The sequence below is a fragment of the Lagopus muta genome, chromosome 12, assembly GCF_023343835.1.
Source record: "Lagopus muta isolate bLagMut1 chromosome 12, bLagMut1 primary, whole genome shotgun sequence".
NCBI classification, from domain to species: Eukaryota; Metazoa; Chordata; class Aves; order Galliformes; family Phasianidae; genus Lagopus; species Lagopus muta.
This window is the reverse complement of record NC_064444.1, coordinates 12,422,689-12,443,727: the sequence shown is the minus strand read 5'-3', so window position 1 is coordinate 12,443,727 and position 21,039 is coordinate 12,422,689. Positions and strand designations below refer to the sequence as shown.

Below are 21,039 nucleotides of genomic sequence, written 5' to 3'. Positions count from 1 at the left end.
ATATCTTAGTCATTAGGCAGTCTAAAAGAAAAGGGAAGGGATAGGTGCAGTATATTATCAAATCATTATTTTATATACCAGGACAAATAGTCTTCAGCACAAAAAGTGGAACACAGTTTTCCCATGGCTTGGTGAGTGCTACAGAAACAAAACTAGCTACTGTGTATAGAAGGCAGGCTCCCAGTTCAGGTTGTAAAGGTAAGGCCACAAACTTGTACCTCCTGTATTTCTCTAAAGATGCTGTCCTTAGTTTACTACATTACTTCACACCAATTAGAAATCATAATTCCAGAAAACAGTTTAGTTCAGTAAATTGTCTTCTCATACTATTACCTAAGTGACAGAGACTGTAAAGGAAGCACTGCAAATAGTCTCTTTTGATGATTTTAGCTATCAGTCCAGTTTCCTAGGAAGCCTGAGGAAATGCTTTTTATTCCAGGTAAAACATTGTTTAAGGACTTGCAATAGCCACTTTAATGACAACACTTCAGCATTACCTGGAACCTGAATGACTTCCATCCTGTCGAGCAGAGCAGGTGGGATAGTTGCTGTAGTATTGGCTGTAGCTATGAAAAGGACTTGGGACAGATCAAAGGCTACATTTAAGTAGTGATCAGTGAAACTGTGGTTTTGCTCGGGATCCAGGACCTTAAAAAGAATTAACAAAATCAATGCAGTTGTTCACTTCGAAGTAAATGAAGTTTAAGCATTTTGTCATTACTCTACTTGCATCTGTCAACCTCACTTTACATTTACAAAATACACTATGAATATTACTGAAGTTTCGTTATACCCTGCCAAACTCAGATTACTTTGAACTAGATTTCATATCACATACCAAACAGGTTTGTTTTTTTTTAATTATCTTTTTTTTTTTTTTTTTTTTTTTTAAATTTCCTAACAACTTTCCAAGTTTTCTAATACACAATGCCAGCAATATCTCCAGCCACTGCAGACAGCCTAACTTTAGATGGGCAGCTAACTCCAAAGGCTGAAGAGGTCCTGTGCAGGACTTCTTTAGGAGACTGAGGCCACTGTGAGCAACTTAACTCTACATCCGAGGTTCAACCTATCTTCACTCTGTATACTTTTGGAAGGTAACATTTCCTTTCATTATCAGTGTACTTACATGATTAGCACAATTATTAAAAAAAAGAAGTCTTTGCTTTTCTTCACTGAATGGACAAAACAAAATTCTCTCAGCTGTTTCCCTCCATACATGAAATTATCAGTTTCTATTTTAGCTAGGTCACAAAAGAGAAACTTAATATGCACCGTGTTCAGTTCATGTTGTCAGAGACAAACATTTCTAGCCAATTTATACAGAGGTAAAGAGGAACTTGAGTGCAAATATATCTGAGTAAGTATTCTCAATGTGAAGTGTTTTCTTCTTATTTCTTTTCCAAAGAACCATCTTATACTAATATTGTTCACAACTGATATAATTTAATGTATTAACAAAAGGCTTCCAAACTAATCTTACACATATTCTCTTGATATCTTGTTTGCTTTGGGAAACCCAAAGTGTGTTGCACTATTCTAGCTGCAGCCTAACAACTGCCAAGTAAAGAGGATAATCTCATCCCTTGATTTATGGGCTATGCTCCTGTTAACACAACTCCTGATGCTGTTTGCCATCTTAACTGCTGGAGTATACTGTTGGCTCACGTTCACTGTGGTGTTAACAAGGACTCCAGCTTTACAACAGAGTTGCCCAGAGCCAGCTAGTCCTCAGCTTGCATCCTTGCACAAAGTTGCTCCTCTCCAAGCTCAGGGCTTTGCACTTGTCCTTGCTGAATTTTTCAGGTTCCTGCTGGCCACTGCTTCATGCCTGTTTAGGTCCCTCTGGATGGCAGCCCTACCCTCAAGCCTACTGACTGCTCCTCCTTAATTTGGCATCATCTGCTAATGTGATGCAAGTGCATGCCCTCATCTCCTTGAGGTTACTGTTAATAACAGCAACAGGACAGCTTCCTGTGCAGCCTGTGGTACGCTGGCACTCAATATATTACAGGCATGCTGACAGAGTAGGACCCATTAACCACTGCAGTCTGAGTCTAATTATGCATGCCATCAGTTGTCACCCAAACACTCTGTACCATTACAATTAACACAGAAGGACATTGGGGGCAAAACTGCTGAAAGTGCTGCTAACATCAAGGTAAGTTACATTCGCTGTTCTCCCTCTGTCCACAAATTCAGTAATCTCTCCATTGTAAGCAGCAATCTGGTCAGTCAGGAATCAGTTGCCCTGGTATAAATCCACACTGGCTGTTCTCACTCACTGCGCTCCCACTCATGCAACCAGAAATTGTTCTTTACTACCATTTATGTACCAACTTCTTTCTATCCCCCCCTTAAAGCATTACCATGCTTTTTCTTCCCACATACTGAATTATCGGTGTTACACTGACATGAATAATTCTCACTTTACAAATAATAGGACCTTAGCATCTCTAGAGAATTAGCACACTGCTGTCAAAATAATGTATCTGCCTGTACCAAAATGAATGCACATGTCTTAGTAATTTGAATCATAGCCAAGAACAGTGTTAATTATAAAAAATTGAATCTGAACACTTCTTAGCTAGGTTGGATAAAAGTAATTCTGAATATTTTTTTTCCTAGCATACTGAAAACAAAGCAGAACTTCTTTTAAGTAGAACAATTTCTGCTTTCATTTTGAAATACTACAAATATTTTAGATGAATATATGGAAATGTACTGTGGCTACAGTAAATACAAATCATACTTCCTCCTTGATATTGAAAAATTTAAACATACAGAAGCATATACCTAAATTCTAACTCACTAAGGCTGTAACTCTGTGAGGATTATTGTTCACTGGCTACAAACCACTGAAAAGCTTCTTTTCTTACCCTCTCCCACAGACAGCTACTATCCTTTTTTCCCTTCTTTACTGACAAAAGCACAGGCCATGAAGTTTCCTGACTAGTCAAGTGCACAGATGGATGATTCCACCGGTAGTGTTAATAGAGCTTAGGAAGTTGCCTTTTACCTCCACTGGTCCTAAGATCTAGTCCTAAAAGGCAGGGGGACACAATTACATACAGTGCATCCAAGCAGAATATCTGCAACTTTCTTTAAAGCTGATCTATATCAAACATTAATCTTCCATTCAAAGCGTACTCTTAAAAAAATTTCAAAACTGATCTGAACAGCAAATCCTAATGTAGCTTGCACAGGCAACACAGTATTTCCACAAAATTCCAGTCTATTAACTCAAGCATTTTAGTGCTTTTTTGTTACATTAATGGTTATAAATACATTTATCTCTTTCTCCTGGTAGTCTGTAACTACGAATTCTTACAACTTCTACCTAAGTGTTAGACTGCTCATTAGAACATTATACTATATATAGAATAGTGATGCTATTCTACTCATGCACAAATAATGCTAGCCGATAAAGGTAAAGCAAGCTGAATGTATGTGAATTATCTGGTATTTCATATATGGGCTTTAGTTTCTATACACTAATAATTAATTGCTACAGTAATCATTTCTTAGAGTAAGACATAAAACAGGACCATACCCATACATTTAGCACAGATTTTCCAAAGCAAACAGAGCTGTTCTTTAGCTAGGTATCTGTGCCAAAGTTCAAGTTCAAAAGTTTTCAGATAGTCAACCAATTGAAAAATATTAAGTACAAAAAGAGCATTCAGTGAACAAAACATCTTGATTAATTTATGGTTGACAGCTCACATATATACAAAGACTTCTCTATATCAGCATTTTATTACCCCAAAATCCAAAAGTTCCATGAACATTTAATTGCCTGGCTATGTTCCTGGTCTGATTTCCTGCATACAAATACTCACTATCAAGTACTTGAATCCATTTCTATTTTCTTCTATTTTAAACTGAGGTCACCTAAATTTAGACCAAAGCATTCCCTTGTTGATGAACAGTAACCAGGGATAAGACGACATTTTGCTTTGCTCAAGCACCAACTCTGCAGCAGCACCTTAACACATATTCAGCAATTATGGAACACTGAGCTTTGCTTCCAAGCTCACGGAGTATGACAGTCTCCCTCCACTCTACACTGTGCTGCAGACAGTGTGAAACACACCTGCACAATAAAGAAAAAAGGACTACCACTTATACATAATTCAGCCTTGAGAAAAGGAGACTGAGAGGGGACCTGATCCAGGTCTATAAATATCTAAGGTGTGGGGGGCAGAATGGCGAGGCCGGACTCTTTTCAGTGGTGAGTGGAGACAGGACAAGGGGAAATGGACGGAAACTGCAGCATAGGAAGTTCCGCACAAACATGCGCAAGAACTTCTTTACAGTGAGGTGACGGAGCACTGGAACAGGCTGCCCAGGGAGGTGGTGGAGTCTCCTTCTCTGGAGACGTTCAAGACCTGCCTGGATGCTGACCTGTGCTACCTGGTGTAGGGAACTGCTTTGGCAGGGGGGTTGGACTCGATGATCTCTGGAGGTCCCTTCCAACCCCTACATTTCTGTGATTCTGTGATAATGACAGCACTTATCAAACAAGAAACAGAAATCTGAAAAACAAGAGTGTCATCTAGGTGATCACTTACTACTGTTAGCTTTCCTACATAACAGTTATCTTCGTGCACTGCAGACACACTTTCCAACAACATATAAGACCAAAAGCAGATGAAAATTCAGCTGTTATGTTCAAGCATGTTCTCCATTTTTGGAGGTAAGCACCTGTCTCAGGATGTTCAGACAACAGTAGAGGGATATACAGAACTCACATGGGAGCAACCCAGACATGGTTAATAGAGCAATTACTTCTCCACATGCAACCTTTGGTCCATTAGCAATAACCTACATAAAGACTGCAGCCCAAGCAGACGGATGAAAGCTAACCTGATGGGCCTCAGCTAGAATAATTCACAGCAGGTGGGTTGTGTACCTGCACTAAGATTAAGGCTTTAAATGTTGAAAACATTGTACTCCCACAGCAGTTGAAGAAAAAAATAAAATAAAATAAAATAAAATATTCAAATACAAATAATTCAAAAACAAATTCATTTAATTTGCTTTCACATGTTTGACAGGACAAGAAAAGAACAGAAATGATCATTTATCTGCTGCAGGACAGAGAAAAAAGTATAATTTGAAAAGCAACACAAAGTTTGAATAGAAATAACAGTGTTAACAGATTAATGTTAATGTTCAAGATTTGTAACCAGAACACTTTAAAAAAAAAATTATTCTCTTTTCCAGGAAACACAAATCATTGCTTTATTAGTGACTGACTGCCTAGGAAACCGCATTCAGCAAGCTAAAGGAATTTGACTTTCAGGTATAATTTTATCCGTGTGTTGACCAGAGTAAGGTCAGTTTAGTTTAATGACCATAGAAGAAATGACAAAAAAAAAAAAAAAAAAAAAAAAAAAACAGTAAATAAAGAAATAGATTTCATTATCATTAACATCAAAGATTAAATAAAATCTCATAAGAGAAAAATACAAAAAAAATTTAAATATTTGTTAGACTCTGGTTATTTTCTTTGCATTCTAGGAATGTATGCCACACACCTGAGAAACAGACAGGTAAAGTACCATAACTGTCATTTTTAAAGCTGAATAAGTAAAGCCACGTTATTTTCTAGCAGTGCTAGATCACGTTAACATGCCAAGATAAAAGCAGAGCTCTCACACCTAACCCGTTCAGACACTGAATTTAAATTGGCTTTGCCAAAATAGTAATTTTATACTATCTAGCAGGAAGTGAACAATGACATCCATAGAATGACATTTTATTTGTAGAAAGCCATATAGCACACAGCACATGACACCTAAACATAACTGCAAGTAGTATTTTTCATCCTCAGAGCACTACATTAAGCACTATCTGTAAAAAAGTCATTAAAATGTCACTGTGCACAAATATCACTAGAACTACTTGCTTTCATCCCCTCCCACAACCTCCCAGCTACTGAAAACTGAGATCCTTCCAGGACTACTCCCAAAATCATTTCAGCTAAAATGAGCCCTAAAAATTTAGGTATTTCACTAATCCAACTGATTTTGACTGAAACAGGTAAAGAACTACAGAAGCAGCTCAAGTTTTTCAGTGGTGGGATGGTAGCCTCTATAGTTAGAGAGAACACACAAAAGTTTTAGACAATAAATCAGTACAATGAAATTCTAAATGTACACAATACCAAAATCATTCAGTGCACTAGTGCTATGTCTCCTCTGGAAAGCCTTAAGTTTTTCACTTTTGCAGACCATTGCTACACTACTACCTCTCTCGTGCCTCCCTTTCCTCTTCAGCAGTGCTAGGACAGTAAGATGTGAATGATCTTCAGTATATAATATACAGTACTTTAATTCTTTTTAGTTACAAATTAAAAAATGTTAGTAGTTTGATAGCTCTTACCTCCAGTAAGGCTGCTGCAGGATCTCCCTGCAAGCTCTTCCCCAGCTTATCAACCTCATCTAAAAGGAACACCGGATTATTAACCCCAACAGTCTTCAGTCCATTGATTATTCTGCCAGGCATGCTGCCAACGTAGGTGCGCCTGTGAGCAATAAATATATGATGGGAAAATATGGGTCAGATGCATGAAAAAACAGTAGAAGCATTAAAAAGACAACCTCTCAATGGAAAATACAAGAATAGGAAATCTAACGATTCTTCCACTTCTGAACAACTTTCTACATCTAACAGACAAAAAATATGGAATATGCATCTAACTAAGACTAGCAATTGTATCAGCAGGTGTAAACTCAAGTTCCATGGTGCATTAGTTGGTCTGGGAAGACAAACCACATGTGCATCTAAATATATGAAAATTTAATGGCTTACAGGCATTTCACACGAACCAGTACAAGTATGTTTGTATTGTATGAACAAGCAGAAGCAGATTTGGAAATTTTATTAATACTAACAGCTTAATAATAAATAATAATAATGGGTATTTGTCACCACAACAGAGCTCACACAAGCATGTTACAACTTAGGTAATATGTCCCAATATGTTGAAACATTATGAAATGTGAACTGGATGAGTACAAAAAGGCATCTGAATTTATTCAGCAATGCCGGTAAAACTTCGCAACACATACAGCAATCCCATTTCACATCCATATAGAGACATTCTATGCTGCATTTATCACAGTTTCTTCTGCCTGAGCCCAACTAAACAAAATACAGTAATTAACAGTATAAAATGCTAGTCACTCAGAAGAAAGGGATACATGAAGTGCTGAATTACATGAAGTGCTGAAGGCCTATCTCATGATCCTCCCAAAGCACATACGCAGAAAAGGCTTTATCACAGGTTCTGCTTTCGTACAGTCCAAAACAAACAGGATGAAATTTAAAATGATGAAATAAATACCACGGGAGTAATTTCAAAACAAAACAAAACCCTTAAATATATTTTAAAAAAAATTTAAAAGAAAAACAACACAGTCTCCAAACACAGAGAAAACAGAGGAAAAAATGTCAGACCCAGGTAATATTTAGCAATTGACTGAAAAAAGAAATAATGAAGATACAGTATTTAATTGTGGATCTGAGCAAAGATAAAGGTTAGTGACATCTTTTAAGCAGCCAGAAATGCAATAGAATTTCAACTCGCCTATTACCACCTTCACGAGACAGCTGCTAGAGACTGGAGCAGCCAGCATGCATTAGTTTGTCACCTCACTGCTTTTGTGCAGAGCCTCATTCTGCAGTGAGTGAGTACACTCCTATCCACTGAGAAGTACGCTACATAACATTTATTACCCACCCAGAACCTGCACGGGGGAGCTATTATATTAGCATGTCACTTAATTCTCCATCTGCACACAGTCAACACGGCCAAAAGCATGAAAAGATCCTACAAAATGCAATCAAAAAATTATGAGACCGAAGCAGAATTGAAGCTCACAGAAATGAATCTTTCAGCAGTTTAACCAAACTGATCACTGCAGCAATTTTCTGTTTTTACACAAGGTGCTTACTACACTAGTAAATAACTTTATATGCTACACAATGTGTAACAGAAACTTGGGCTATGAATTTTAGAATTAAAAATGCCTAAGTATCAATTTACTCTTCCCATGTCTAACAACCTAAGCTTTCAATACATTTGCATTTATTAAAGATGGACCGGTATCTATTATATGCTACTAATCAGACTCAAGATCTCCAAGCTGAATAAAGAATGTCACACATAGAGTGACAACAGACAATAACCTAGTACTTTACATTAAAAATACAAACCTAGATATACCCTTTTTATTCCTATCTTAGGAATTACTAGGGAACACAACTCAAGAGTCCTCTGCAAGATAGATTCTGCAGAAATTTATGTATAAAACCATTATGACATATTAAAACTACAAGCAGATACGGCTATTTATCTGTCTGGACATTAACCTTTGCCTCGTAACTTGGGAAACTGAATACTGTTGTTTGTGAACAGCAGCCTCTGTCTGTAAGGATGTTTAGTCATTATTTCCATTCTGGTAGCTACAGCTACAAGGAAGAAAAACAGCATTCTAATCTTAGCATTTTGATACAAATGTGGCTTTGCTCATTATTTTGACACACAGTTTCTCTCCATCCATTCAGCCTACCAAAAGAAATCAGCTGCTTTCCATCTGAAACAGGAAGTTGAGAACAATCTTGCTGGCACTCTCCTACGCAGCAACAAAAAACACCCCAACAGATCATGCCAGATAAGGTCTGCACCTCAGTAAACTTTCTACTTATTTTTAGATCAGTGAAAAGTCACCCCTTAAAAACACTGAAGCTGTCACTGGGGGCTACGTATCACAAAAAAGGCAGCTGGGAAACTTAACAGCTCTCCCAGTGTAAACTGGGAATGTTTATGAATCAGAACCCCTAAAGCAGTACTGCTATTACTGGTAAAAACAAGACCTAATTTCTTCTAATATTTTTCTAAAGACTGAAAGTTTTAAGTTGTTTTAAACTACAGTGGTTTTCAAATCACAAAATTAGGAAAAGAAAAAAGTTCACACTACTGAAGAAGCTGTTTATGAACTTACTTGCATTAGGTCAGAGGTTTTTAGTCTTGTTTTGTTTTTTGCAAGGACAGAGGTTGCACTTACTTTACATGCCTATCTTTACTCTGCAGTTGTGCAACAAAGTTACTTTGTCCAGGTGAAAGCCCAGAATCACAGAATCACAAGGTTGGAAACGACCTGCAAGATCATCTGGTCCAACCACCCTCCCATTCCTATTACCAGTTTGCTTTTTTCTAGTGCAAGGAGGCCTGTGCAACCTCACCTTTTCATGCACAGATGCACCTGAGCAAATATTCAGCACAGGACTAAACCAGAAGTAAGCTATCCAAACTTGCAGAAAATGGAAAGTGCCTGATATAAAAAAAAAGAGAGCCTCACACAGAGGTGAGAGAAGGAAAAAACAAATCTCACTAGCACCATTATAAATAGTGCAACATCTTTCCTTTTTGAAAATAGAAACTTGCTCACATGCAATAGAGATCATACAGTTCTTAAATACAACGAAGTATCAGTACTGAGGACATTTTAAACTCGGGGAAATTTTTAGATAAAAACAAGTATTTCAGACTGTCTTCTTTTGCTTTTATAAATACAAGTTACCAGTAAATGGAACAGCAAGCATTTACATATGGAATAGATGAGTGGTAAATGCTAACGACAGCTGGGGCATGTCTGATAAAGCAGTTCTGTTTTTGTACTAAGATGATGACTTCATTTTTGAGAATGCGGCCCTGTAGTATCTTCACCCAGTCAAAAAAAGACCTACAGAATCCCACACGATGTGGTGCACAAACCCACACATAAGTGGTGCACAAAAGTGCCTGCAGACTGCCCAGGCTACACCTCAACCAGAGCAGCACACATACTGAAACATCACTGCCCTCCACACTGCAATGCAAGATATTTTGTTTTGCTTGCTAAATCTACTGGTTTGCTCCTTTCACCTGTAACAGTTACAAGCTGCCAAAGTGAGTGCTATTTCAGGTAATAACCTGCTTGCAAGTGAAAATCATCCACAGTTTCTTCTTCAATGCTTTAGTGCATTTGATACATTTTGTAAATGTTTAGTACATTAGTAGGTGCATTTACTATCATTTTTCTGCAACATTAATAGGAATGCTTAACTTAAGCCTTAAAGCCTGAAAAGGAGCCTTAAGGAGAAAAAGGAGGGCTCCTAACACGCAGCATAAGAAAATAGGCCCACTTAAAAGTCAAACTTGGAGAAGAAGAGCTTATGTCTTCTTCACTTTTAGATTGCTTCTGAAATTCTCTTCCATGATTGCCACTGGAAGCATAATATGGATTCTCTTGACTGGGATTAACTTGAGGATCTACTCACGAAGACAACATTATGGAGGGAAGACTATAGAAAAGCTGAGAAGAAACAGAAAACAATGAAACAGAAACACAGAAAAAAAAACTGCATTCAACTGCTAGATTTTACTTAACATGAAACATGCAAAACAGGTGATTACAAGGGACCCTTACTAACCACCACTAAGTTTTGGTCTTCAGCTACATGGCTGAAGAGTAACCATCCAGAACTCCTGTTAATTCTAGATAGTATTTTTCTCTTCCTGTCTTGTCAAATACTTTCTAATTTTAAGTACTTATTTTAATACTAAAGATTAATTTATAACATGCAAAAATATTGTAATGGCAGCCACAAGTACCTGAATTTCTGTTTTTGAAGCTATTATCCTATGACTGCAGCTCTCCATAACAGAAACAAACACAAGATACAAAGCCAAAAATAAACAAACAAACAAAAAACCATAAGAAATTACTGGCAATTGAGTTAACAGCTGTTGACAGTCCTACTTTGTTTCCATAACATCTGCTTTGTACACATTGGTCTTTTAGAAAAGCTCAAGCTTTACTCAGCCCTGGAAAAAGTTCCTTAATGTCTGTAAATGCTTAATATTCAACAACCTCTAGTGGTTCCAATATCAAATAGCAACTTGTAGTAGCTGCACTATGCTTGCTTTTTAGGATTCATACAATAAATAATTTGAAACATCAGAATTCTTACTTAGTAAACAGTGCCAGTTTATGAAATACAAGGAATAAAACCCTGTGAAGGACAGTTCTGCTTCTTTTTCCATTAGTGTCTAATCAACCACACAGAGTGCTGCTATACACAAAAAACTGATGTATTTAATCAAAATAATGTACAACCATACTCAATATTTAATCCCACAGTGTCTTCTGTGAATGCTGATCAAACCTACCCTAAGAAAACCTCACAAATACCATTCATGCCACGAACACCAGGTGTAGCTAGGTGTATCAAATACAACATTGCAGTTCCAGTGTTTCTTCTCTCCATTCTGGTCTAAAAAGTGATTGATAGTATACCAACAGTATATTAAACTCTAGACTGTTACAAGTTCACACACAAGAATTTCAGTACATTTCCCACTAAGTCATCTGCAATCCTGTTAGTAGAGACCGTGAATTTGCAGTACTCTAATATACTCACATGCTAAACTAGCTTACACACTGGAAAATCTGACACCACAAAATGAATTTTTGTTAGACATTTAACTTCCCATTTAAATTAATAGTGAAGTGGTAAAAATTCCAAGCTGTATTTTATGTCATGAAAATAAAAAGGAGTGAATTTGGAACTGGAACAACACTGGTAGTGCATTCTGACAGTTCAGGCCAGTAGCACAGCCATTGGGCAAAATTAACTGCTTACACAGCATCAAAAAACTAATAGTTTTAATTTGCAATAATTTACCAGCTGTTGTAAGGAGAAATCACATGGTTCTACAGATCATTAGATGTACTTAATGGAACCAAAAAATGCTGCACTGATGTTTAGCAGTTACTTACCAACATTATCTATTCATTATTCTTCCAGCAGAGTATGGGAAACTGGTTGATTTAAGAAAATCATCTAGAAAACTGAGAAGTAGATGTATAAAGAGATGCAAATAAAAAAAAAAAAAAAAAAAAAAAAGGGCCTAAGGAACCTGAAGATTATAAATAACTTAGAAATATAAAGGCAGCTTTAATTCTCCCAAGCATATGAAGTTCACGGGTCATGGATCTTGCCACAGTTCTAGATCCAGGTATGATTATTCCATTCTCCACTTAGAATAAAAAGGCAGTAGCAGAAAAGAACAAAGAACAAGTGTCAACAGTGAATGCCCGCTCTCATTATTAAAATTCTCTCCTGAATAATACCACTGAATACCAAAGAGAAACAGTGAGTGATGACAGTATTCAAAATAAGTAGAACTCCTCCGCATCATGTGAACAACAAAAATAATCAGTGTGTTCTGTAATAAAATAATAAATTACACGTAATAAAAAGGGAAATACATACCTATGGCCTCGGATATCAGATTGATCACAGACACCTCCTAAAGCAATTCTGTGGAATTCTCGACCCAAAGTCTTTGCAATTGATCTTCCCACACTGGTTTTGCCAACTCCTGGGGGTCCCACAAAACAAAGAATGGGTCCCTTGAGGTTGTTTTTTAGCTGCCTGACAGCTAAGTACTCCAAAACTCTTTTCTTCAACTTTTCCATAGCATAATGATCATTATCCAGAAGAATTCGAGCTGCACGAATTTCAAGGCGATCTATCAATCATTAACAACAGAAAGAATATCAGCACATTTATCTTCAGAAATGGAAACAATCCTACTGCACAACAGAAATTCATACATTTTCACGTGTTCATCAACATAATTCACCCGATGCTCACATTTATATTCCACACAACATTTTGCTAAGCCTTATTTTTTTAAGAAGAAAAGCAAACACAAGCTGGAGAGATCACTCTATGGATAAGAGAATTAACAACAAAAATGGAAACATCTTTTTACTGTGTCACAGATTTAAACTCTGGTTCAAATGAACTTAATATCTGTCCTGGAACAGCAGCTGAACAACATGCACATTTTCCAGCATTTGTCATCTCACAGAACTGAACCTGAAGCCATAAGGTCTTATCAAAAGATAAATTCAACCTATGTCTTCATCTCCCTTATTTACGCTGTAGCGTGTTACTACCTCACAAGGCTTGAATGGCAGGCTTTGCTAGCTATATACTTGAAGTGACTGCACTGTGCAAAATACCCAGTCGATACTAGGACTGGAAAAATTCGGTTTTTACAATTGCCATAATTGGAGATAAATTGTCATGCATAATAAAAGGACTTTAACTAGTGCATTAGAGCACAAATTTCTGGCACAAAGCAGCTGTCTCTGCTCTATGACATAAAAGAGAAAGCAGAAAACAATGAAGTCAATCAACTCTGCACAAACCTACCCTTCAGCTTCACTGCAGATACAAACCCTTCATCCCAGTAACTGCATATTTCATTTATGGACAGCTGCTATGAAATTCCCATCATCAACTATGTCATTCTTTGCAATGAATCACTGAGTAAAAAACTAATTAATGATAATAATTTTCCAGGTCTTTTTAATTGTATTTCTCCTTTTTCCATTCATGTATATTTTTATTCTCTCTACCCATGGAGCCCAAAGCATCACTCTTGTATATGAATATAATTTTTCCAACTTTGTTTCCAGAAAAAACCTTCAAAACACAACTTTGCATAATTCTGCAAGACTGAAGAGCAAACTCCTGTGAGAGGACACGAGAGTCAACAAACACTTTACCCATTCTGTGTTTTTTTGAGTAATACTGACACATGTAGGCAGATTTTTTTACCATTCAGTCATTAAAGAAAATATTTGTAAGTAGATTGGTGAACATGCTAGGCTCTAATTCAAAAAGGTCAACATTTGTCACCGTGCACACTAAGAAGGCAAAAAACAGACAGATGTTTCCGCTGGTGCATATTCTTTATAAAGTAGATTGTTTTAAATGCCATCCAAAAGCTTCATTCTTCAGAACACTCCTGGGAAGCATTTCTACCCAATGAATCAATTTGTGTTGGTCTATAATTTCCTGATCTCCATTTTTGTATCTCACTCCTACATTTATATCAATTTCTGCTCAAAGTTTTTGAAAACAATGGTAAAAACTTGAGATGATACTTCTTTTTTCCTACTGCATCCAAAGTTTTAACAGACTGTGATTATAAAATAGTCGTGTTTGAGACTAATAAAAAAAAATTTATGGGAAAACAATTCCAGTGTTTCAGGACAGTAAAAAAAACATTTTGAGAAGCACAGTATGGATCTTTCTTTAACCATGGTTTCACTGTATTGCCATAGCAATACGACATGATGCAATTAATCATACATGAAATGCAGTTAGCAAAAACGAAATAGCTGTAAATATACAGAGGTCTTGACTGCCATAAAGACTAGCAAATACAACATAACCTCTTCGAAAACATACCTGTTGCACTGTGATGTAACCATATTCCAGTTTTTAGAATAACAAAGTATGCAACAGCACAGGATTGCAAGTAACAACACCACCATTTTATTGTGTAGATACTGCTTGTTTAACTCGTGTTTCTGGCTGTGCAATCGAGCTACATGGGCTATTCAGTACACAGATCTTTATTTAAACATGGTAAACTGCATTACTTGATACCACTAATAGCATTTTACTATGAGACAACGCAAAAAAAATTGGGAGAGAGAACTAAGTACATTCTTCTGTCTTTACATCACAGCTACTCGTCCTAACATGCCTGCGCAAGAGACAGTCAATGATCATAGAAGGGTCTACCTTTCGTACTCTTGTTCCATGGCAATTCTACCATAAGCTCCAAATAATTTCTTGTTAAAGCATATTCTGGCATCGACTGAGGCATCTTCTTTAATCTGGAAGTACATGCATAGAAGTAATAAGGCTAGTGGGGAACTAACAGCAAACTAAGACACTCTCTTGCACTAAAAAAAGCTATATTTAGCAAACCCTTTTACTTTCCAACATCTGTATTACTAAAAAAGTAAGTCACTGTTACATCAATTACAAGATTTGTCTTTGCATAATGATAGCTTATTTGTATGATATTGGCAGAAAAAAAACAAGCATCACACTTCTAAGCTCACACAGCATACAAGATGCATGCACCACACTAAACATATAAAATATATAGACGTGTACATATGCACAAATACATGGTATCACTGATGAGGTTGTTAATGATCATATCATCCCCAATAGCAGTTATATGCTCACAAAGACAGAGAAAGGAAAAAAGAATCAATACGCAGACCACTTTTCTCATTAATTATTAACAACTGTGGTGTTATCTGTCCCCTCTGTTTTTCTTTTGAGGCATTCACTTCATAACATAGAGATCTAGAGCTTGCAGTTTAAAGCTGTATTAATTCATAAGCCAAATGTAAAAGACTAAATTGTCATCCTCTCTGATGTTCCAAAACAACAAGTAAGTAAAAGCAAAACAGCAGCACATAAATAAAATTCTAAAAATTATTTCCAAACACAACCAACACAAATATATCATTATGTAAAACATTAACGCAACATTTGTTCCGAAAAATAAATTAAGAAAGAAACCACCATTTCCAATTCTCCTACCTCTTTATTTCCTTAAGACAAACTTTAAGAGCTTGTTCTGACATACTGGAAGTTCTAATCTTTTTTTCAAGGATGACAACATCATCGTGATCTTCCTCCTCCTCCTCATCTTCTGCAGTGCTTGGAATATGATTGATTCTTCTATTCGGACGAATAGCTACAACCTGTGAAACAGATAACAGGCAGAGAGTAGCACCAGTTTGTTGTTTGTTTGTTTTTTAAATAAGGTGAATACTTTGACTTTTAATGGAAACCGTGACAAAAACATACGAGGATTTGGGAGAAACTACTTAATAGAATAAGTCTGAAAATTTTAATCCAGTAAATGGTTAGTGTTATTGGTACTACTTTAAAAAGTTACCATTTGTATTTTACTGTATGTATTTACTAAGTACATTTGTCATCCACCATAATCTAGTAGATAACAGAAGACAAAAACAAAATTGAAAAAGTTCTTCCAATATTTTGAAAAGCTGGCACTGCAGCCCATCTTATTAGGCAGGATAAGCAAAATATTTACAGGTGGTAAATACAGAGAGGTGTAATCTCTCTTACACTTTTTCATTTGTCAGTTATTTCTTGTTTGCTAAACTGTACATGTACAATTAGATGCAGTCTGCCACAGTTAAGCAAACTACCTTTCACAACACATATCAATTATCTGTATTTCAAAAGCCATGATTCATCTTCAATGTTATTAGTAAATTGCACGCTTTTCACTGCAGTGTGCACATATCATGCAAGTTAACTGGCTATCAAATTACTATTTAATGGAACCTTATGTGAAGTCATAAAGTGCTCAGATGAAATAAATGATGTCCAGGCTGCTTCAAAAAAAATGTTTTCTTTTTCAGATGTCTGAACAGCTGAAGTTGCAAGCTGGGTGTTCTCCACTGATACAGCCTAAGCACTAAATCCTATGGCCACAGGTTAAAACCTTGAACAGATTACAATTGCACACCTTCACTAGCCTGTTTAAAAGTGCATCGTTACATTTATGAATGATGCTTAAGAATCCCAGATTTAAAGGTCCATACCCTTTTATCATCATCCTGTTTGTGCTTTCTTGTTTTCTGAAGAAGCTTCAGTCCTTCAATTTGTCTAACAAGCAATGGTATAGTCATCTTGAACCTTTCCTCCAGCCTAACAGCATCTAGGATCTAAGAGCAAGGAGTTATGAGAAGCCAACAAACTCACATTAATAGGTCATCACTGAGGAGAAGGGGAACACATAGGATGTCATTGCAGTCTTTTGATCATAGTTGTAAATTAAATGGTTTGGGAAAAAAGAGGTAGCAAGAAAATAAAAGAATACAGCACACAAAACCTAGCTTCAAGGTCTAGACAGCAAAACTACAAAGTAATTCAAAAGTACCAAAAAATATATAATTTTTTATTCTGCTTTCAATTGTCTTATTATTTTGGTTACATTTTATCTAGAAAACATCTACCAGCAGTTTACTTCTCAATTACTGAGCCTCAGAAAAGAGCTCCTTCCATGAAAACACCCCCAGGAAAAACATCACCTTATGCCATAAGGCATGTTTTCCTTATTTTCCTTGTTTCCTTTTGAAAACAAAACATGTATTTTATACTTTATTTCATTTTCACGTTTGTTTAAGTCAGTGTGCGAAAGCAAGCAAAATTTATATAATGATCTGTCAGCTTCATTAAATAAGCAAGATTTCAACACAATTCGAAGAAAGACTTATCATCTTTACCATGGCAATGGGAAATGCCCTCCACTCTGTTCTCATGAGACTCCATCTGGAGCATTATGTCCAGCTCTGGAGACCCCAGTGCAAGAAGGACATGGAGTGGACCCAGAGGAGGGCCATGAAGATGATCAGAGGGCTGGAGAAGCTTCCCTACAAGGACAGGCTGAGAAAGCTGGGGCTCATCAGGCTGAAGAAGAGAAGGCGCCTGGAGGACCTTCTAATGGCCTTCTAGTACCTGAAGGAGACCTACAGAAAAGCTGGGGAGGGACTTTTTGTAAGGGGAGGTAGCAACAGGATCATAGAATCATAGAATCCCAACTCAGGTTGGAAAAGACCATAAAGATCATCGAGTCCAACCATGACCAAACCATACTACCCTAACTCTAACAACCCTTTGCTAAATCATGTCCCTGAGCACCACAGCCATACGGTTTTTAAACACATCCAGTGATGGTGACTGAATCACCTCCCTGGGGAGCCTGTTCCAGCGTTCAACAGCCCTTTCTGTAAAGAAGTTTTTCCTGACATCCAACCCAAACCCAAAATTTATTTTATATTTCATATATTAAAATTTATATTTTATAAATTTTTTTTTTTTTTTTTTAAATTTAAATTTATACCAGAAGAAATTCTATACTGTGAGGGTTGTGTGAGACACTGGAATAGGTTGCCCAGAGAAGTTGTGGCTGTCCTCACCCTAGAGGTGTTCAAAGCCAGGCTGGACAGGACTCTGAGCAACATGGTCTAGTGGGAGATGTACCTTCCTACAAGCAGGGGCACTGGAACTAAATGACCTTTAAAGGTCTCTTTCAACCCAAAACATTCTCCAATTCTTTGAAATCCAGGCTGTATCTCTTGTCACTCAATGAAATGAACAGTTCCCCACACCATCTACATTCATTTAGCTTTTAAGTGAATTCTCATGTAAAGGTATATAGAAAGATATATGAAGCAAGAGCATGAAAACATTTAAGTATTTCTGCTTGATTGTAACAGAAATACTTTCTGGTACAATATTATCACCACCTGTCAAAATTACCCTAAAAGCGATTATAACTATAGAAAAGCAGCAAACATTTCACCTTAAAATAGTTTAAGGACATAATACCTGAAGCTTCTCTTGGTTGGATGTACGAATGATTGAAGTCAGTATATCTGGCAAAGCTTCTCTAGGCAGATTGTCCAGAAGACGTCTCAGCTTTGCAACTGCAGGAACAGACATATCCAGCATCTCAACCAACTGTAAGGAACACACAACAAACAATATTCATAGTTGTTGGATGTTTCTTTTTTAATTCGTTTAATCAAGTATCTGATTTTAAGAGCACTGCATCTTTAAACGTGCATAAACGCTTTGCCAAAAATGTTCTGAAAAAAAAATATTTGCACATAGAAGAAGAATAGGCAACCAAGACTCTGGACTTCATACTAGCTCAAGAAGATCATAATTATCATCACTGCTCCTAGCGCTTTTTTCAATGCCAACGTCTTCTATTACTTTTCAAATACCCTGATTAAAAACCACCCCAGTTCTTTCCTCTGTACCTCTTTAAACACTTAATTTATTATACCTGAGGACATGTGTTTGTAAAAGGATTCTATACAGGTGTGCTTTTTTCCCATTTAATAGTATACAGCTTTAAAAATCCATTATATGTACCAGGAATTTTAGAAAAAATACTTTCTCAAAAGCAATATACGTATATATACATAAATATGCTTTCTTTTGTTTTTTGCTATAATGTACTTACGGTACCAGTACATCAGAACTACTATAAAGTTATTGTAACATTTACATGTACTATTAGACTCGTCCTGAAATGCATTGCGTAGATTCTCAAACTCAACATGGAAATCTCAAGCCATACCAAAGACAATACCTTTCTAGCAGAAATCCTGCTTTCACTAAAAAAATGTAAGAGGTACAAAGAGAGGAGAGCAAACAAATGAAAAAGAAAAAAAAAAGAAAAGGAAAAAAAGAGCAACAAAGCGCATGTGTCAGTGCACTGACTTAAAGTGAATAGAATTAAACCAATCTACCTGCACAGCATATTTGTAGAACTGTTCTGACAACTCTCCAAGTTCCTCCTCAGACTTATGCTGATTTGTAAACTGCTCGAGTCGATCCAATTGCTCAACTTCTGCAATAGGGTACGGCTTCTCCTTCAGCAGCTGCAGGATCTGGAACCGGCAGAGGCCCGTAACCAGCAGTGTATAATGTGGCTTGGGCCAGTTGCTACCAACCACCTGAACTGCCAAAGCAGCAGTGCCAATCCTGGAAACAGATCAAATCTTTCTATTATTTGTCACCTTCCACAGAACATTTCATGTGCCCCTCACACAAAGCAACTGGGCTACAGAGCCTCATAGGCCATCACTGTTCCTCATCAGCAACCTTAGAGGATTTCCTTCGTGACAGAGATCAACGAAACCACACCTTGAATTTTAAAAAAACAAGACAACTGAAAAATGGATGATGGTAATGTAACACATACATGTGTGGAGAAACGTAATTTTCTCATAAATAAATTACTAGGCAACAGGAACAGAACACCTACATTTCTGCTCAAACTGTACACAATAGAAAAATGATCCTTTATAATTTACAGTTTTCTATCAAAACTGCCTGTCTCGTGCAAAACTAATGCTTTAGATCACATTTATCTGGCCAAACTGCCAGTTTAAGCAGAATTGAAACATACTGCAAAACCTTACTAAATCTACTGATGGATATAAGTTTCGTAAGGAATACAGTACGTTAATTTTATGCACAGTTGATCCCTCAGAAATACAACTGGCTTTCACTTCACATGAACTGTATCTTCCACACTACTCTCACTGAATAAAGTAACTGACTTTCTATCACTAATAAGTGGTACAGCCCTAATGACCCCGAACCGCTTTCTCGGATCGCGTCTCCGTCCCAGCTGGCTCCCATTCTCGGACTCGCCCAGCAGCAGACCCGCACGGCGCCGCCCCCGTCCCACGCACACGAGTTCCCCCGGCCGGGAGCAGAGCTCCGCTCCCCTCAGCGCGACCCCGGCCCGGAGGCACCGCCGCGGCCCAGGCGGGAGCAGCGTGGCCGAGGGCCGCGAGGGCAGGGCGCGGCGGCGGCACCTGTGCAGCGAGGGCAGGTCGTCACTGTCGGACGTGGGGTCGCTGGTGTTGGGGATGACGCCAATGATGGTGCTGCGCAGCGAGGTGCCCTTCAGCAGCCGGCTGCGCACCAGCTGCATGTTGCGCGGCGAGTCCACGTTCGTCCGCATGGTCGAGCCGGGCAGCAGGACGCCTTCATGGGTGAGCAGCAGCGGCAGCCGGCTGGGGATCTGGATGGCGCTGCCCGCCGCCATGGCCGCCTCTCCGCTCCGCAGAGCCACGCCCCGCTACGGGCGCCCGGCAGGCTCAGGCTGGGGCTGGGGCTCGGGCCGGGCTCAGCGAACCGCACGCCGCCGGGCACGGGGCGGGGATTCCCGCCCACAGCGGGACCCTGCCGGGCGCAGCGCCTACAGCCGCCCCTACGGCCGATTTTAAAATCCCGTGGGTGACGGCGCGGGCACAGCTCCGTACCGCGGCTGCCGCTACCAGCAGAGGGCAGGCGAGCACGTGCAGTGCCGCGCTGCGCTCCCCGGGGCAGCAGCCCACCCCGAGCCGGCCCAAGGCGGGCGAGCAGCGTCCACGGGACGTGCTGCCAGCTCCAGCCTCAGCTTTCCCTTCGTGCCGGGACAGACCCTGGGATCCTGTAAATGCTACGGAGTTTTAACGCAATGCGGTTTCCAGCACGGTGGAGGTGTTGGTCACGGCTGCAGCTCTGCTGTGCCCAACTCAGTTATGTGACCAG

General features: G+C 38.3%; 1 protein-coding gene across 1 annotated transcript in view; it reads right to left on the bottom strand.

Annotated features, from left to right (window-relative positions):
- Positions 1 to 20,600, bottom strand: part of LONP2 (lon peptidase 2, peroxisomal) — a 42,237-nt gene extending 21,637 nt beyond the window's left edge. Inside the window, exons 1-9 of the mRNA XM_048958361.1 lie at positions 20,319 to 20,600; positions 19,242 to 19,476; positions 18,310 to 18,441; positions 16,521 to 16,643; positions 15,484 to 15,647; positions 14,665 to 14,759; positions 12,331 to 12,589; positions 6,391 to 6,532; positions 498 to 648 (exon numbers count right to left, since the gene is read on the bottom strand). Of these exons, the coding sequence (XP_048814318.1) occupies positions 498 to 648; positions 6,391 to 6,532; positions 12,331 to 12,589; positions 14,665 to 14,759; positions 15,484 to 15,647; positions 16,521 to 16,643; positions 18,310 to 18,441; positions 19,242 to 19,476; positions 20,319 to 20,551 (1,534 nt within the window). The 5' untranslated portion in view covers positions 20,552 to 20,600. The remainder of the gene's footprint in view (positions 1 to 497; positions 649 to 6,390; positions 6,533 to 12,330; positions 12,590 to 14,664; positions 14,760 to 15,483; positions 15,648 to 16,520; positions 16,644 to 18,309; positions 18,442 to 19,241; positions 19,477 to 20,318) is intronic.
- Positions 20,601 to 21,039: the final 439 nt, after the last annotated feature.